General features: G+C 42.5%; 2 protein-coding genes across 5 annotated transcripts in view; both read right to left on the bottom strand.

Moving 5' to 3' along the window:
• Positions 1–503: 503 nt before the first annotated feature.
• LOC122785851 (cysteine protease ATG4D-like) lies at positions 504–6,855 on the bottom strand. Of its 2 annotated transcripts, none has more exons than XM_044051837.1 (11): positions 6,703–6,855; positions 4,591–4,844; positions 3,719–3,802; positions 3,463–3,636; positions 3,030–3,321; positions 2,877–2,941; positions 2,609–2,736; positions 2,369–2,447; positions 2,185–2,261; positions 1,110–1,229; positions 504–980 (listed from the first exon to the last, which is right to left on the bottom strand). In XM_044051837.1, the coding sequence occupies exons 2-11, from the start codon at positions 4,769–4,771 to the stop codon at positions 813–815; spliced, it is 1,368 nt and encodes a 455-aa protein (XP_043907772.1). In that variant the 5' UTR covers positions 4,772–4,844; positions 6,703–6,855; the 3' UTR covers positions 504–812. The 2 variants fall into 2 exon arrangements, with proteins under 2 accessions (XP_043907772.1, XP_043907773.1); XM_044051838.1 differs by having other exon boundaries at positions 6,643–6,703.
• Positions 6,856–8,523: 1,668 nt separating this feature from the next.
• LOC122785013 (microtubule-associated serine/threonine-protein kinase 1-like) overlaps positions 8,524–18,090 on the bottom strand; it is a 41,577-nt gene continuing 32,010 nt past the window's right edge. For all 3 annotated transcript variants that reach the window (XM_044050557.1, XM_044050556.1, XM_044050558.1), the window contains 14 exons: positions 17,809–17,947; positions 17,586–17,718; positions 16,242–16,407; positions 16,069–16,170; positions 15,533–15,655; positions 15,161–15,270; positions 14,890–15,050; positions 14,132–14,391; positions 13,813–14,037; positions 13,249–13,478; positions 12,759–12,881; positions 12,492–12,625; positions 12,211–12,398; positions 8,524–11,679 (listed from right to left, as the gene is read on the bottom strand). In XM_044050557.1, coding sequence (XP_043906492.1) covers positions 10,052–11,679; positions 12,211–12,398; positions 12,492–12,625; positions 12,759–12,881; positions 13,249–13,478; positions 13,813–14,037; positions 14,132–14,391; positions 14,890–15,050; positions 15,161–15,270; positions 15,533–15,655; positions 16,069–16,170; positions 16,242–16,407; positions 17,586–17,718; positions 17,809–17,947 — 3,722 coding nt within the window. In that variant the 3' untranslated portion in view covers positions 8,524–10,051. The remainder of the gene's footprint in view (positions 11,680–12,210; positions 12,399–12,491; positions 12,626–12,758; positions 12,882–13,248; positions 13,479–13,812; positions 14,038–14,131; positions 14,392–14,889; positions 15,051–15,160; positions 15,271–15,532; positions 15,656–16,068; positions 16,171–16,241; positions 16,408–17,585; positions 17,719–17,808; positions 17,948–18,090) is intronic.

Genomic DNA, 18,090 nt, shown 5'->3' with positions numbered 1-18,090 from the left:
AAATAAATGACTACACTAAGTGTTAATGAACTTGCCAGTGATTTTAACACTACAAAATATGTCTGTTGATAACTTTATTATGATATTATACAAATTTATATATAAATACAAAAGCCACCCCTCCTCCCATAACATTGAGCAGCACTATGTAAGATTAGATCTCCTAACTCTTTCATTTTCATACAGTCCCTAAAACCAAAATGCAGAGGATTACAATTGATCAGGTATTTCATTTGTTCAGATTTGAAAAAAAACAACAAACAAACATCCATAACCAAGTTAATAATGACAGGATGTGCTGCATTTAAATAGATCAGAAAGTCAGCTATGTGGTGCATCGAGTGTTTTTCCTCATTTACAATATTAGAATGCCTCTACATTCATGTGCGTGTCACATGTTGCTGATTTTCTGATCTATTTAAATGCAGCACATCCTGTCGTGAAGCAGTAAGAGACACACAAAGGCTGTGTGTCTCACCTATCATGTCTCTGGAGACAATCGCTTTCAGTGTAATAATTATTATTATATTTTTATTTCATTGGAACAGGTTGGGGAAAAGAACACACTCGGATAAAAATAGACTTCAACGCCAATCAAGCGAAACCATCCTTCATCTTTCATAGTTTAAAACAATAAATAATCACACAAATGGGTAAAAAACATGATTAATGATGTCTACTAAAACCTTTCAGGAATCTCTTAAGGTTATTGCTCAGTAGTTGCCACAGTCTAACCACAGCATATACTGTATGTGTGATCACTGATCACTGATGATTCAACGCCCCTCAGGGCAGACTTTATCTTCTTCTGTTTATAACAGAACAAACTCGTCCAAGCTGTTGCTCGTGTCCACTCTCTTGCATTTGGTTTTCCTCTGGATATAGGTGAGGTTTGTGGGTGCATGACTTTGCTCCTCTTCCTGACTGTGTCCCTCTGCAAATATAAACATGGGGTATGTCTCTGCAGATGTCGAGAGAGCCTGTAAGACAAAGAGCCAGATTCCAGATCAAGTGAAACTACAAAAACTTACAGTTTACACCAGCTATGATAAGAAATATTAGAATACAAATGTGACTCATAGCGAGAGTCACACACCCCAGTCACCTACCTCACCAACAGCTGTGCACAAGGATTCAAAGTCCTTTTGACCATTAGCATAGAAACCTATGGTGCAGCTGGGGTCCATACGTGAGACTGCCATTTTCCTGGGATATTTACAGTGAAAGGACTGCGAGTGGAGTACAAAAAAAACAAAAAAACATCTCCTTAAGAGTCAGAGAAAATATATGCTACACTTTTTTAAGCAGACATTATACAATTTACTTTACAGTTTTCATGGGGACATAAATAAATAGAAACATTAACATAATAATTATCCTGCTGTCAGCATCACATGGTGCACAGACCCTTATATTCCACAGAAATTAAAAGCATATTCCACTGTCTATGGCCAAATCTTATTTAAAATACTTCCTTCTCTTATTATTATCTTCAAGAAATGTTGACTGCTAAATAACCATACCATGCCTGACAGAACAGGAACAGGATGGGATGATGAAAAGTTAGGGGACACTTTTCCACTAAGCAGTTCGAGCATGACTCGGCACAGCACGGCTCGACTCGACTCAGCCATCATAGCACGGCCGCATGAAACTGCTGTGACATCGTTTTATATGCGACACACACTTGACTTTTAAAGTAGTTATTTTCAGTGTAACTGAATCATAAGACTCAGTTAATTAAAAAGTACATACTTCCTGCATGGCCAGACCACAGACTCTGTCTGACACAGTCACTGACCTGAAATACGGCGGGAAGGGGTTGTGATGCGGCTTTCAGCAGTGCTGTCGCTAAATACACCAGACTCCTCTGTTAAATATTGAGATTTTAGACATTTCCTTGCTAAATGTTGGATTAATTAACGATACAGCTCAACATTGTTCGTCACGCTCATGAATCTTCCAGTGCCGACACTCTCTGACCAATCAGTGAACTTGGAACCTCCTCAGAGCAGGTACTAAAATCACTAATGGAAAAGCAAAAAAAAAACCGATTAGAGTTGAGTCGTGCCGAGTCGTGCTGGAACTTTGTAGTGGAAAAGCGTCATAAGTGAGCACAGCTGTCACAGGAGGAACCAAGCTGAAAGCAAAAAAAGAAGAAGAGGATTTGATACTTCCTTTTACCTCCAAGGGAAAGTTCTTCTTGGTTATATCCACTGTGGGCTGACAGTAATGAGGGTCCAGGTACAGCAGATTGTTATCTTCCCAAAGGCAGGGCCAGAGAAAGCAAAAACAGAGTGAGGTGTGACATCAGCACAGCATGATAAGCATGATAATTATGGCGTAGACTGCTCTGCACATACAGTACCTTGGAAGCCAACGAAGAACAAAGAATGCTTTGGTTTCCCCCCGATAATTCCGATGCAACATTTTAACGTCAGAAGTTTCTATAAAAAAAGAAAGAATATTTTCTTCTTCTTCCTTCATTAAACTGTTTTTGACTTAAAGACATTTAACAGTCAAGCTGCAGTGTTATGATAAGTAGAGTAATATTAATGACAGTTTTAAGGAGTAATATGTAATGTAAGTTAAAATTGTCTTTAAATACTTGGACACAGTTAACATAGGCAGGATTGAGCTCTTGTCCTCCGAGTCGCACGGGAACCAGTATGATGACGGACTTCCAGGATTGAGGCGGAGGTCGCTCACACAACCGTTTCACATTGTCTTTGTAGACTGGACAGACAAAGACAAGAAGAAAAGGACGCAAACAGGTCCACGTGGTCTATTAAATGCTTTCTCCTCCATTTCGAAGGATTTTGTTTGCGATGCCTTCAGAGCAGACAGCAAATGCAACAATGAAAGAAATCACTCACTGGTGCAGTCCTGTGCCACATAGACAGCTAGATTTTGAAGGTCTGCAAATGCTGCCACCGCCTTCCTGGAAGACAGAATGGTGTTCATTATTATGTCTTGATCAAAGCTGGTTAAAGAAACTGTGCTGGAGTGTGATCCGCTTGAGGTCTCACTGGAGGATATGGGCTACGATGGAGGGACCGTACCAGTCCCCAGCTTTTTTCCCTGAGCTTTTGCCCAATTCCACCAGCTGGTGTATTCCAAAGGGGGCTGATGGGTGGTCTGCCAACCATGAGACCACCTTTCTGTGTGTGGTCTCTGTGGGTCTGTCCAGGAGGGAACCCAAGCTCAGTTTTCGGCCCCTTTTATTAGACCCTTTCTGGAAAGTCTGTCCACAGTCAGCAGGACGGCTCTCTAAGTCCATGTCGTCTTTGAACACATGGTGGCTCACAGACCAAGTCCAACCTTAACGTGAGAAAACAGTTTTTTCAATACGTTTTTTCTACTTCAATCTACTTGTGTGAATGTTATTTACTAGATTGAGATTTTTTTTTTTTTGAGTGGATTACATATTTGACATTGCAGTGTGGTGGTGTGTGTTCTCACCTGGTGGCATTAAGTGTAAGAGGAGGCCTTGAGCCAGCAGCATCTGCCCCGTACGCAGAACACAACCCCAGCCGCTGTCAGTTGTCAGAGAGCACCCGCCCAGAGGAGGGAACCCCCGCCTATACGTCAACCACAGGAGGGACACAAAGGTGCGGCGGAAGTGCTCTCTTTCCCCTGACACAGATGCACAGCTTGAATGTTAAATTTCCTCTTTGCGCTTCAGAAGAATGAATTCGCTACTTTGGAAGGGCCTCACCTTCATCCTTGAGCTCATAGGACTTTCCAAGCATGATCACAGGAGAGCTCTTGCTGAATTTGGATTTCTGCTTCAAGGTCCAGCCTGTTGACAAATAAAGAACACACTGCCATTAAAAATGTTGCATGTGACCACATGAGTTTGATCATTTAAGTAGTTTTGTCCTAATTAGCACATCTGTTCTTGAGTTATGAAGACAGGTCATGTGTGAAGGAAATTCTCCACGATAAAATACTGATAAATTCATATAATTACAGGGTTACATTAGTCACCTTTACAGCAGTTTCACGCTAGACTGCCTGTTGTTCCTTAAGATAATTAGAGAAATGATTAGATGCAGAAACTATGCTCTACTCAAGGTTCTCTCCATTGAAATCACAACCCGTCACCACTGGATCCTAGGTAGTGGTGGAGCCGGGAGCATATCAGTTTGACAGAGACAGTTTGTGGCGTTCAAGTTCTACTTAATGCTAAGGTCATAGAGCGGTCTGAATCTGGGGGCCTGCTGTTCATGTCTGACGTTACCTCCGTTCTCGCAGTACTGAGCTGTTTTAAAAAACTACTATATACTATACCTCATTCATGAATACAATACTCATTCTATTGCTGTATTGTTTTGCAAATATTGTGGTTTTCTGATAGTGAGATTGTGTTGTTTTGAAATCTTGAACCACTAGTTAAAAGCAGGCGTTTAGACATGTGACTCTCTCCTCCTTTGAGCGGAATTGGAAGGCTTATACTTACTGCATCCATGAGTTCTCTGGGGGTGGGGAGGATGGAGATATAAATACAGACCATTTACATACAGACAGGCAACTAGAAAACATAATGCACCACCATACTACAGTTGTTATCACTATCGTCAAACTGACCATATTTCACACTGTTCCACGCTGAGACCAGCTTAGATCTGAGCTTCCCTCTGTCCTCCGTCTCCTGGTCTTCCCTGCGCACTTCTACAACCTCAGGCCTGGCAGAGTCAGAGGACAGAAAGAGCCAGTCGTCCGTTATGTCATCTGCAGGGGACTGACCCTCACGGTGAGATAAGGACATGCTGGGCTTCGTAACAACTGCAGGACCGGACCAAGACTGAGTGAGGAGAATTTCTCCTTATCGGCGTGACAACCTACGCAAACACAGTGAGAACACAAAACACCAGTGTACACCATTAAACAACAACAATAGCCTGATTTTCATGCGTTTAAAAGAAAGCACATCTGCGCCTGGAGGTGATGGGTTAATGTTAAGCACAGCAGAGTCAGTAATTCTCCATGACAGTAAGTAAAGACTCGGATCACATGACTGCACCCTGTGACTCAGGAATTTCACTCATATCAGTTTAGCTGCTGCAGGAGAGCTGCTGGAATCCAGCAATACTCCCACATATTCAGTTTCCTCTTTAGAAAACATCACATCAACATGTTACTGTGAAAGTACTCACATCCCCAGATCTCCATACAAACGTGTTAAAAATACTCCATTCTAACTAAGAAAGGGGAGTAAAAGAACAGCAAAATACTGTTTTTGCAAAAAAAACAAAACTGTGAGTGAAATGCTATTTTATGTGACATCAACATCCATTTTCTACCACTTTATCCACAGGAGGGTCACGGGGGGGCGGGGTGCTGTGCCAATCTCAGCTGATATACGGCGATAGGCAAGGTACACCCTGGACAGATCATCAGTCCATCACAGGGACACATCGAGACAAACAACTTTTCAACCATTCACTCTCACTCTCGCACCTATGTCCAATTCACCTAATCCCCATATTGCATGTTTTGGACTGTGGGAAGAAGCTGGAGAACCTGAGAACCCCCCACACACACACACACACACACACACAGGGAGAACATGCAAACTCCATGCAGAAAAGACATTGTTCCAACCCGGGTCTTCTTGCTGCAAAGGCAAGAGTGCTAACCACTACACCAACCGTGTGGTCCTGACGTCTACATATACACATTGTTAATATTATGGGGTGCTGCGGGTTAAACTAGTTTTAACCGCTTTGTGTACAGCAGGCTACAGTGTGTCCCAACTGAGGAGTCAGTGCCTCCAAAGGGTCACGAAGGGTCTTCTGCTATGTACTGTACATTTGTGGGTACATTTGTAAAACAGTAGTTTTAGACATTTTGCTCATGCTAGTTTTGATTTTTGTATAAACAAATATAGAATAATGTAATCTCTTTAAGCTTCGAGGCTGGGTCAAATTTAATTTATTAAATTAACAACATAAATGACAAAGATTCAGTTTTAATGATTTCTTTGTTATATGGAGCGAAGAAACCAGAATATATTCACATTAAAGAAGCTAAAATAATCCGAAATCTTGCTTTAATGTGAAAAAACCCTCAAACCGATAAGCCGATGATCAAAATAGTTGACGATTAATTTAGTAATTTGAGTAATTGTTTTAATTAAAGCCCTAAAGGAATAAAATAATATTAGACAAATCCATAAGAAGTATATGTAACTGTATATGTGAGGTATATTACATGTATGTAGCTCCTCTATAATCAAACGTGCTCATATATTTAACTCACACAGTAAAAACCATTGTTCACAGTTTCACTGCCCTGACAGTAAATCATTGAAATCTATATTAAACACGTCATCATTTAAAGTGACTTTAAAAACATTATAATCTACTGTTTTCCCAAACTATGACACAACGGTGGACACATTGTTTCGACTAAAACATACATGTAAGTATGTGAATGAAGTGTTTGATACATTTTGCCAACTTATCTCACAGCCACGTACTTGCAACTAGCAACATAATTACGAGACAGCGACGTCGCACAAAAAATATATACATAATACAGCACATTTAAAAAACAACAACAGAGATATTGGACATTTGTGAATGAAATACTATTTAAAAATCTCATTTTCATGTGACACTGACTTGAGCAACTTACAGGTACATTCAGGCTGCGAGCTTTGTGAAACGCATCCTTTGTTTTTCTTATTCCTTTTACCTCAGTTCAGGCTCCATCATCGTTGCTCCTTCTCCAGGACTCAGTCTCTGTGTGGAGAGGACATCTCGTTCGTCCGTCTCGCTTTAGTCGATATCAAAGCTGCCTCAGCTTGAACGACATAGAAATTAATTTGCTCTTACTTCCTGTTTACAGTGGTCACGTGCCGTCCGTGCTGTGACTGGTCAACAAAGAACCAATGAGAGCGAGCCGAGGACTCAGCTCCTGTCTCATGGTTTATTGTATTTAATTTAGTTATTTATTTGTTTTGTTTGTTTACATTTTACACACCTCAATAAAATAAAACTAATAAATACAACGAACATATAAACTAACAATAAAATAAAATCAAAAGAGGAAAAAGAATTGGGCTTGTAACTGAATGGTTGCTAGGTCAAATTCCTTCGCTAGGGGGCGACAAGCATTTTTAAAAGACAATTTTGTACCTGTTGGCTTCAGTCCAATGTACCAATTTGGAAGATAAAAATTAACAATAATTGTCCACACAATAAATAATTGCAGGAATAAAAAAAGCTATATATATATATATGTGTGTGTATATATGTATATATATATATATATATATATATATATATATATATATATATATATATATATATATATATATATATATATGTATATATATATACAAATGTATATATATATATACATATATATAAAAGTTGATGTCACACACACAAGACAAGTGGCTCAGAATAAAATAAAACAACTAAAACATATTAAGAAAATGCTAATATTAAAAGGTGGGTTTAAAGATTATGTATTAAACTTGTCCTCTTGCAGACATGTCAAATGAAAGGTTCAGTGTGTAAAACTTTGATGAAATGTTAAATTGGCAGAAATGGAGATAAAAAAAGATCAAATTACTCTTCTTTTAACACTTGTACAATCACCTGATTGTATGAAATGTTGTTATTACATCAGAATGAGCCTTTTGAATTTTGTATGTCATGTTTTTACAGTAGCCCACAATAGACAAAATAAACATATTTTGAGTTCTGATGATAACGAAAGGCTGTAGAGATTCTCTAACAAGATATTCAGGTGCAACATTCAATTGTACCAATAAATGTTCCAAAATGTTACACACTGTACCTTTAGGTACATTCTTGGGGCAAAGGTTTACTGTTGCCCCTCAATCGAATCCTCAGTATAAATCTTTTGTTTCAGAATTTCTTGAAAATACACAAGAACTGAAATCATTTCTTGATAATCTGACATAAACAACAATTTTGATAATTGGTGTGTAACCTTTATAATTTTTGATCAAAATGCCAGATCAAATGTTGTGTTGGAAATCTTGATTTCCAATATGAATTTACTTTTAGGATGTTTTTTGTTTTCTTAAAGAAAAATGCTGATGTTAGCAGTAGAAGTAAAAAAGTGAGACAAACAGAGGAGTTTCGCTGCATTTTATTACATATCTGCACTGTAGGCTTTTTGCATTAGTTTTTCACAATGCTGTCTAATATGTAACCATGTAATGAAGAACAACAGTCAGAGATAGTTGTTATTGTAAAAAAGTCAAACACTTGGACACAGATGGACATGACGACAACAGCACAACTTCAGATTTATGGAATGACAGTCACACCGGCACTAAAGGGGGCAGCCATACAGTTTTGGTAAGTTTCTCATTAGATTTAAAATTCATAAATAACTCATTTCAGTCATAAAACAGAGATTCCTTAGCCGATGACATACAAAATATTTAAATTAATTAAAAAAGAAAGAAAGAAAGAAAGGGTTTCAATAAATACAACAAATAAAAAAATATAAAATAAATATGTAAGAAAAACATATCAGACAAAATAAAGTGCAGTTCATTTCACATTACACACAAAAATCACTGATGTTAAATGGTCAATAGTGTCTGCTTATACTAGAACATTAATGTGTAAAATAAGCTCAGACTGCAGAAACGGAAATGTGTTCATCAACAAAAATTGACTATGCACCAGACTCACAATGTCATAAATGGAAAGATCCACAGACTCAGGGCCTCTCCGATGCTGCGTGATGTTGTCCACAAGGTGGCAGTCTAAGTCAGCAGCTCTGAGCCTGGTGTCCAACAATGGCAAGATTACTTTTCGTGTCATACAAGAACAAACAAGACGTCAGCACAGCGACGCTCCTGGCTACGCGTGGTCTCCCTGTGTGTCACTGACCATCACTGACGCTCAGTTTCATGGAACTGGGCACTGATGGATTGCATATTAGTATCATAACATTTAAATGTAAAATAGAAACTCAACAAAATATCACATTATCCCTAAATAAAAACACTGGCACTTTCCCTTCACACTTATACAATAAACTGTACCTCTGCATAAATAGAAAAGAGTAAATAAAAGAGCTTTCCTAATCTTCTCCTGTGTTAAGTGCTACTTCCATTAATGTTCTTTACACACGCATCACTCTCAGCACACTGTATTCGTGTGTAGCCTATAATATACAAAACAGTATACAGTAATTGCACATTTCACTACGATCAGTGGAGACGTTGAAAACACAACGAGCTTGCTTGGCTTATTGCAAACCCCTGTCCTCCACGTGTCCCGCTCTTCTTGTCTATTACACAATGTAAACTTAGTAACTGGGCGACACCGACAGACACTGACATAACGAGCAGATTGCATAGTGTCCCTGTGCAAGTTCATCCAACCTCAACCCACACGTCTAATCCCACTGAAAATCAGCCCTTACACGTATTTATCCGACGCAAACCAGCTGATTCACCGTCTGATTGCAACCATTGTGGTGTCTGGTTCCATTCTCCTGTGTGTGTTTGTTCTATTATTCACTACAGGATACGAGGCCAGTCCTCCTGCGCCCGCATCCCTTTGAGTAGCTGAACTTGAGGGAAACACAGAGCTGAACTAAATGATGGATGATGGCACTCGAGCTGTTCTGAAATAGTATGAGTAATGCCCCTGTTCACAGAATCCTGCTCATTTAACATGTCGTTAACAGTTGATCTGCTGGGGTCAGCTGAAATGTTGTTCACAGTGTTCACTACCGTTAAGGTCCGCGTCATCATTTTCACTTAAATAGGTTTTTTCAATTTCCACATACAATGTAAGACATGCACTTTTTTTCTACTCCCCAAAAAAACTGTAGAGACAACACATTGAGATGGACGTCCGGAACATACACACGCCTGCTTTATGATACCATGTGCGCACATTTATTCAACAGTAGCTGATGCATCTTTGTCCGTTTTGGTGTCACTTCTCCAGGTTTCTGTATCTCCCCTTCACGCTGAGTCATGATATGTCAGTATGATGCTACAGTAAAAAGCATTAGTCTCTCTCCCCCTCTCTCTTTTATATCATGAATGATGCTTTGCACTCCTGCTGGTTCCTTTGTCAGCGACGGCTGAGTTTGCCGTCTGAGGCCCACGGCGTCCGCCGCCAGACGACGCCTCCGCTTTCCCGGCGCTTCCGCGCTTCTCCTCGCTCGTCTTGGAGCTTTCTTTGACTTTGGTTCCCTCTTGTGAGCCTCCTTTCATGGGCCCGAGCACTGTCTTGGCCACACTCGTGAGCTGGGTGACGAAGCTTGCTTTGTCCCCTGGGGACATGGGGCGAGATTTGCTTGAGCAGGGCGAGGCTGCATTAGAGGAGGGTGACATGGGATTCTCCTCCAGGGCTTCCAAATGTACCTTCTCCTCCTTCACCCCACGGTGGCTGCTGGACACTCTCTCAGTTTTGGATCTTGCAGCAGCCGGCACATGAGCTGCAGTGCGGGTTTGAACCTGGGTCGGAACTGGAGGTGCCGGAGCTTTGATTTTAGTCATCTCAGGTGCTTTATCACTGCCACTTATGCCTCCTTTATCTCCCGCCTCGGTGCCTTTTCGTGCTTTGGTGTGCTCTGAGGACGAGTTACTCTTTTCAACACCTGCAGTAGTCTTCACTTTCTCTTCCGTCTTATCCCCAGCTTTAGCTGCAGCTGCACTCTCGGTCTGTGTGCTCTGCTGCTTTCTCTCCTGTTGTTGAACAGTCCTCGATGCTCCTGTAGTTAAGATTTTCTCAGCGGGTTTACTCTTGGTGACTGTTGCCTCAGACGCTGAAGCACTTATATTTATAGGTTTGTCCCCAGGACCTCGCTTGGTGTCTGTATTGGATACTGACCCTGGACTAGCCTCCACTGCAGTTGCACTGACGCTGGTTTTTTTAACCTCAGCAGTGGATATTACTTTACTTGTGTCAATAACATTGGTCTTGGACATAGCTTTGGTAGCGACACTCTCCGTTTGTGACCCACTGGTCTCAGACGCTGTGGTTTGAATGTCTTTCTCTTTTGCTGTGAGCAGTGTGTCACGGCTGAGTGGTGACTCCTGCCTCCCCAGCCTTCTCACAGGCTTCAGGCCTCCGATCTCCCCTCCCATGGGAGGTGAGGGGGAGGATGATGATGAAGGAGACGGGGGAGCAGGTCCATTCTCTCCCTCTATCTCTAACAGACTCTGTAGGCTGTGCTCACAGTGGAAAGACTCTCTCCTGTAGTCCCCGTGTGTCACCTCCAGGCTGTGTTTGCGTAACGACACCCCACCTGTCAGGGGAGAAGGCGATGAGGACGAGGAAGAGGAGGAAGGCAGAATCGGCGCTCCTAGCTTCTCTGCCGACTGCACCCGCTGAAGCAGGGGCGACCTGGGTGGCTCTGCGCTCTTTGGACGAGGCCGGGCCACAGGTGGAGAGGAGTGCAGCTTAGCAGGAAAGATCTGCGTCGTGTTGGAACTCCCGACGGTGTGGCCACTGAGAGGCGGAGGAGATGAGGTGGTCGGGGAAGGAGTGTGAGCCAGAGGGGACAGAGGGATGTTGCCGGCAGATTTGCAGCGTGCAGAGCGATACTGGCGGTGAAGTTTGGGAGAGAGACCGTGCAGGGAACTGGGCCTCATGTGGTGAGAGGCTGCTGGGGAGTTTGGAGTGCTGGTTGCAGGGGAGCTGCTCTGGGAGGAGGTGCCTGTGGAGAAGAGAGAAAATAAACTTGAAACCTTTTCAATTATGGGAATCCTTTTCCACACAATAAAATGTGTACTTGTTTTAAACACTCCAAACCAGTAGCAGAGCGACTAAAACCAGTATTTAAGCCCACAGAGTTATTGTTTAAAAGTAGAGTAGAGATGGGTTTGTGTTAAACCTGACTACGTCGAGGACTATACAGGTACAAATTCCCCTGAAACTGAAGATAAAGGTCGGAAAAGTTCATTGGCACACAGGCAACTCTTTTTCTGTAGTGGACATTCAATATTTGAAATACTGGAAAAGGGCCTCATGTGTACCTATGAAAGCCTATTTTTGTACGCTTGACAACTTGAAAAAAGATTTCAAGGCTTTTAAAGCTCCAGTGTGTAACTTCTGTCTACACCCCAGACTTACCCAACACCTTCTAACTGTTCTCTGCAGAGGACAATGGTTTGAACATAACAAACAACCGTTTATATTGAAAAGCTACACACTGCAGCTACACCATGAGTCGTTCTCTATGACTGACCCAAGTAAGGGGGTTCATGAGTAGAGCGGTAACTCTGCGTGGGCGAGCGTGCGGAGAGGCTGTGTGTGGGGGAGCCTGGCAGACTGTCTCCGGATGACAGTGAGCGGTTTAAGGAGGAGAGACTTCGGCTGGTGTGGAGCAGGTTGGACTGCTTGGTGATTTTTCTAAAGAGGGAGCTGCGCTTCTTCCTGTGAGACAACAACATGAAATGCATAGTAAAACATACAGGTATATAAGTATATTGTCTTGTAACAGGATGCATCTGTTCTGCAGTAACTCACTCCTGTCCTTCCTTAACTCCGGCCCTCTTGCTGCGTCGTGCCATCTTGGATTTATAGCTGGACTTGCGTGCGGGACCCACTTTTATGGAGGTGTTCTCAAAGGGAGTGGTTGTGACGGTCACCTTACTTCCACTCTGCAGAATTGTAATCATATTACGTCGGGCACAGATTTTATGTGAATTAAGTGGATGGCTTGACATTTAAAAACAAACTGGATAGATACTGTACACCAACAGATAAGCAGACAGATAAATACATAGATCTCACCTTCAGGATGAGCTCAACCACCTCTGTATGAACCAGACCGTGGACTGACTCCCCGTTTACGTGAGTGATGAGGTCACCAGCACTTAGACCGGCCTCCTGGGCAGGGCCGCCTTCCTCTACATGCTGTGATTAGAAGGAATGACTCAGTGAGACAGATTTAGCTAAAGAACTGCTGGTTTTCTATGTTGTAAGATATGATGAAGCACATGTAAACAGTGGTTTGACTTCACTAGTAAATCTGGGCTTGAATTTAAATAAAGATCTGTAACGTTATAACAAAAACACACACACAGACCCTGCACCAATTCAGCATCATTGCAGTTGCAGACTATTTATTTCTATAAGAATATTCTAAAACCTCCAAATTATTAAGCATCTCAATTAGTTGTAACTCTATTCCTCTACTGTATTAAACATCACAACACATTTTCCTCTTTATCCACTTATAGGTTAATCCACATGCTAAATAGAAGCACAGCAGTTTTCTCACCCAGACCATGTGATGCACGCTGTAAACATCACTGTCTCCCATGTAGACTCTGATGGCCCGGAGAGTGAAGCCATACTTCTTCCCGGAGCGATGTATGGTGATCGGAGAATGCAGGACGTTGACCACTGGACAGTAGTCTCTGCTGGGCGAAGAATCACGCGAGGAAGGGTTGGACGAGAGGGAGCGGGGAGACATGGGGCTAGCCAGAGGGGAAGCACCGTGTTGTTCCACTGCGGAGACATGGATAGACGGAGTGTAAGTTACATTATAGGATTCATTTTTAAACAGGATTTCATAGATAATGTGCAACATGAACCAGGGTTAAATATCAGTCTGTCTGGACAATGGACGATACAACTATCAATATTCATGTTACGTTCATTCTAATCAGAAAAGGCTAGTGCAGTTTTCTGGCGTTTTCCACTTCCCAGACGTCCCCTAATGATGACACAGCTGTTAACATCAGGCACATACGTGTCAAGCACTCAAAGGTTACATGTAAATAAGTAAAGATTTGCAACCCCGCAATAATCATAACAATAATCATACAGTATGTTGCTCTACCTGCAGGAATGATGACAGACAGAGCAGTGGCAGATGCAGATTTGATAACTTTGGTTCCCGGTCGTGAATTACGTTTTTCTCCCTCAGCGGTGAGCTGCTGGTGGCGAACCCTCCGCAGCACCAGGTCAGTGGTGGCCCCGCGGGGCCCATGTGCCTCTTGAAGCCCCAAAACAGTAGCACTGCCTGGCAGAGGCAACACAGGATCAGCAGGCCTCAAAATCTTGTCTGTGACACAGTAAAGACATGAAACCCTCTAGTAAATATTTCCCTTCACAGATCAGATTCATTAGTGATATTGCAGGGCCTCATTCCTTCTTACCTCCAGCTGCGTGCCCATTGCCGTCTTTAAGGTACGCTCTCAGATCACCCTGAGAGGAGATTGTTCCCATGGCTCCTTCCAGAGAAGTTCCCCTTGCCTTCACAGGAGGCTGTCTGCTGGATGTGAGCAGCTCAGAGTCAATTTCCAGAGGGGAGGCAAAGCGGTGTGTGTCCATGAGGGCAGAGAAGCGTCTTCGGGCCCCCGAAGGTGGGCTGGAGTCACTCTCAGTGAAGGAGGACTCGGAGCAGGACAGACGCTTCCTGGAAAAGCAAATAAAAAAGAGATGAGAACTATACGGTAGAGGAGTAGTGGCAAGCGATGTTGCCTCGCTAAAAGAACTCGGTCTGAGTGAGGGCATTTCTGCATGGAGTTTGCACGTTCTCCCTGTGTGTGTGTGTGTGGGGTTTCTCTGGATTCTCTGGTTTCCTCACACCTGCAGAGGTAAACTGAAATATCAGAACTTTGAATGTAAAAACGAGCAACTTGAAATTACAGATAAATGCTTTTCAGTCAGGCTGTGCCAATCTCAGCTGAATGTATTTTATTTATTGATGTTTAATGACCTCCTGATGACCCACCTGCAGTATCTACACAGCCCACCAGGAGGCTATGACCCACACAAAATATCACTATAGTGTGTATCATTTAAACAGGCTTCTCCTGAACTTACTCTGCTGCAGAGAAGACAGGTTTGAGGACATCTTTCTTTCAGCATTGTTAATGTGCTTTCTTTGCAGGTTTCTGTAGCTTGCACTCACATCTCAGGTGATCCAGTCCTCCAGCTCTTGTCTCTGAGAGTGACACTTCCCAGACTTTCTCTTTTGGCCATCCGCTCCTCCCTGGGGACCTTGTGCTCCCGTAGAGTCACACCATGGGGTTTGTGCTCCAGCTGGGACAGATGCTCCATGCTGCTGTACACCTTCAGGTCCACATACAGACTTAGTCAGACTTCATGTGCAATGATTTGTTTTTGAACAAAAGCCATTATAAGAAAGCGGCCGTTATAATAAGGCAACTGTCAGGTCTGACCTTGCTGAAGCGAGGGGAGCATGAAGAGAAGCGGTGCATCTCCACAGGCTCGTCGTCGTTGGTGTCATCTTCGTCGTAGGAATGCACGTGAGGGTAGCGCTCAGAGCGGGCTGATGAGGAGAGGTAATGTGATTGTTTGAAAATGGGTACAAATCCAGAGAACAGAGGTATTATCTTTCTCCCTGCACTTCTGTCTGCTCACACACACACACTATTATCTAACAACTGTGAAATGACACATCCATGTCTACAAATGCACACTGCACTTACCTAACTACCTTTCTGAAGTAACAGCGGTCTTCAGGTCGACGCGTGAGAATCCGTGACTACTGAGAGTTTGCTGAGCTCAAAGGTATCCAAAGTCAAACTTACTGTCAAAATAACTGGTGTCTTCCTCTGACTCCAGGTGAGGAATGAACTCTGCCTTCTGTCTCAACAGGCTGTTCCAGTCCACCTCTGTGAAGAACGCATGCTGCTTCACTTCAAATGTACCACCTACAGGGTGGATAAAGGAAGGAGAGAGTGAGGGGGAGTGTGCAGCTCGAGACCAAGTAAAGAAGTTGGTAAAATGGGAAGTGTGTGAGTGTGGAGTTCGCTCCATTAAAAGAAACAATGACTATTTAATTATTAAAAAAACACCACCTGAACACCATGTGTTAAAATTAAGAATGCAAACCAAGCTTGTAATAATGAATTTGAATAGAATCAGCTAAACGTAACCTTTATTTTACTTAGAAGTCAGTCACAACCTTATCAACAACTAATAACATAAGAAAACAACAAGCACAAATTGTTTAGATGAAGAACATAGCACATGGCAGCAATACTTTTATTCCTAATTCACCTAAATTTACATAAAATTGGTAAAGGTAAAAAGCCAGAATGAAAGCCCTACGTGACTCACTCACCTGTGCCGAGTCGAACCAGTGGATTCCTCTGCAGGAGACAGGAGATCATGTGCTGGGCATCGACGGGGAGAGCCTCATCCCCTACTGGCCACACTATGTCATCTATGGAACATGACGTAAGAGTTGAGGAAAGGAAGTAGGAAGTGGGGAGGTACAAATCTCTGATCCCTCACCTGTGATGACCTGTCCAAACAGATCCTCTGGAGTGTCTCCAAAAAATGGGACACAGCCCACCAGGAACTCGTACAGGATGATGCCCATGGCCCACCAGTCCACAGGTTTACCATAACCTTGACGAAGAATTACCTCAGGGGCAATGTACTCTGGAGTTCCACACAACTGAGAGAAAAAAAATGTTTATTTGTATGTTTCACACACAAGCCTCTCTTGTAGATTTGTGCACTTTTAATATGACTTTTTGTTACATCTAATTTATCATTAGAAAATAAGTTTAAGTCCATCGTTTTAAACGGGTTTTACCTTCTTCAAAATGATACCGTTGATCCTAAATGTGAGCATACTCCTAACCGAGTAGATCACTACACATATGCAAATACAAGATGAAAGCACTGATTAACATCATCAGGTGCAGGTGGTCGATCGTCTGCACTGAATGCTAATGGGTTTGTGGCACAACAGTTTCAAAGCATACTCGCTGAGTGAAAGGCCTCCGAAAATAAGCTGAACCTGAAATGATTGAAAATATTGACCCATTGTTCCGCCAACAGTTAACCATCTCGTTCTTTTTCGTGCTTTGCATGGAAATGAAGACATCAAAAGATGTTTCACATCGCGTGGATCGAAGTGACTGCACTGCTGTAATGCTGCCACACAATTTACAGTTGACAGTTTGTCTCTGTCGACTGAATAAAAGCCTTATTTGAAAAGCAAATATGTTCATTTGAATCTCTGGCCACTCACTGTCACACACACCCACTTACGCAGCTTGTAGCACTTAGAAACCTGGGTTGTCAACAGAGTTAACCAAACACACTTAGCTTTAGCTATGGGTTGGAAATGCATCAATATCCCACTCAAATACGTCCCAACAAGAGAAAAAAACAAATAAGTGTCTGCATGAAAAATGTGGACGGCTGAAAGCAAAGAGGAATGTAAAGACAAGCGCCGCTGTGGATGATTTTCTCCGTGACAGGTAAGAAATTACTCTTCGTTCAAAATGAACTAAAGTTCTTCCTCTTACTCACAGTATAGTATAGTATAGTATAGTGTACACTTCCACAACCCCCGCCTGTTGCTGATATGTGAATATTAACACAATAATGTTTATGAAATAAAACAGATGGTGGAGCAGTTATGTTTTAGTATGTGCATAAACACAGTGTAAAATCATCTCCACCGAAACCCACAAAGGACTTGATTCTGGGGAGAAGAGGGCAACGCAGTGACTGTTTTGAATTTGTACATATTTTACAGCCCCTTCAACACTTCATTTAATCAAAAGTATCTACCTGTGTGTACATAGACCTGCTATTATTTTCATCTTGTGTTCATGATACCTGTTTATCCAGGAACTCCCGCGTATCCTTCTCTATGTGCTCTTCATACAAGTTTGTGGTCAGACTCATCAGACCCATCTTGGACAGGCCAAAGTCCGTCAGCTTGATGTGTCCCATGGAGGTGATCAAGAGGCTAATAAGGACGAAGACGGCAGAGTTAGTTATGAGCTACATAAGCTTCACAGTGCCGATGAAAACTACACGTCCTCCGGCTCCGTCTTACTTGTCAGGCTTGAGGTCACGGTGCACGATGCCATAGTTGTGTAAGTACTCCAGTGCGAGGACCGTCTCTGCAAAGTACATGCGGGCCATTTCCACAGGCAGAGCTCCAATATTCTTCAGCAGTGCAGCACAGTCTCCACCTGCCAGCGGGAATAATTATTTGATCAGCCTTGCTGCCGACATGAATTGGTACCTCTGGTTCTGGACCATTTTAGTTTCAATGTAAACGTGACTTGAGTCATCCTGCGTTCCCATTTAAGTATCTCCTGCATTTACATACACA

The sequence above is a fragment of the Solea senegalensis genome, linkage group LG19 (assembly GCF_019176455.1).
Source record: "Solea senegalensis isolate Sse05_10M linkage group LG19, IFAPA_SoseM_1, whole genome shotgun sequence".
Taxonomy (NCBI): Eukaryota; Metazoa; Chordata; class Actinopteri; order Pleuronectiformes; family Soleidae; genus Solea; species Solea senegalensis.
This window is presented reverse-complemented; position numbering and strand designations above follow the sequence as displayed.

What these genes read in the sequence shown, in the direction of transcription:
- LOC122785851 (XM_044051837.1), bottom strand. Translation starts at nt 4,771, where the DNA reads ATGTCCTTATCTCACCGTGAGGGTCAGTCCCCTGCAGATGACATAACG. An exon ending in CCTATGTTAACTGTGTCCAA is followed by an intron (nt 2,448 to 2,608) that starts GTATTTAAAGAC and finishes CTTTTTTTATAG; the next exon opens with AAACTTCTGACGTTAAAATG. An exon ending in TGTGCACAGCTGTTGGTGAG is followed by an intron (nt 981 to 1,109) that starts GTAGGTGACTGG and finishes TTTGTCTTACAG; the next exon opens with GCTCTCTCGACATCTGCAGA.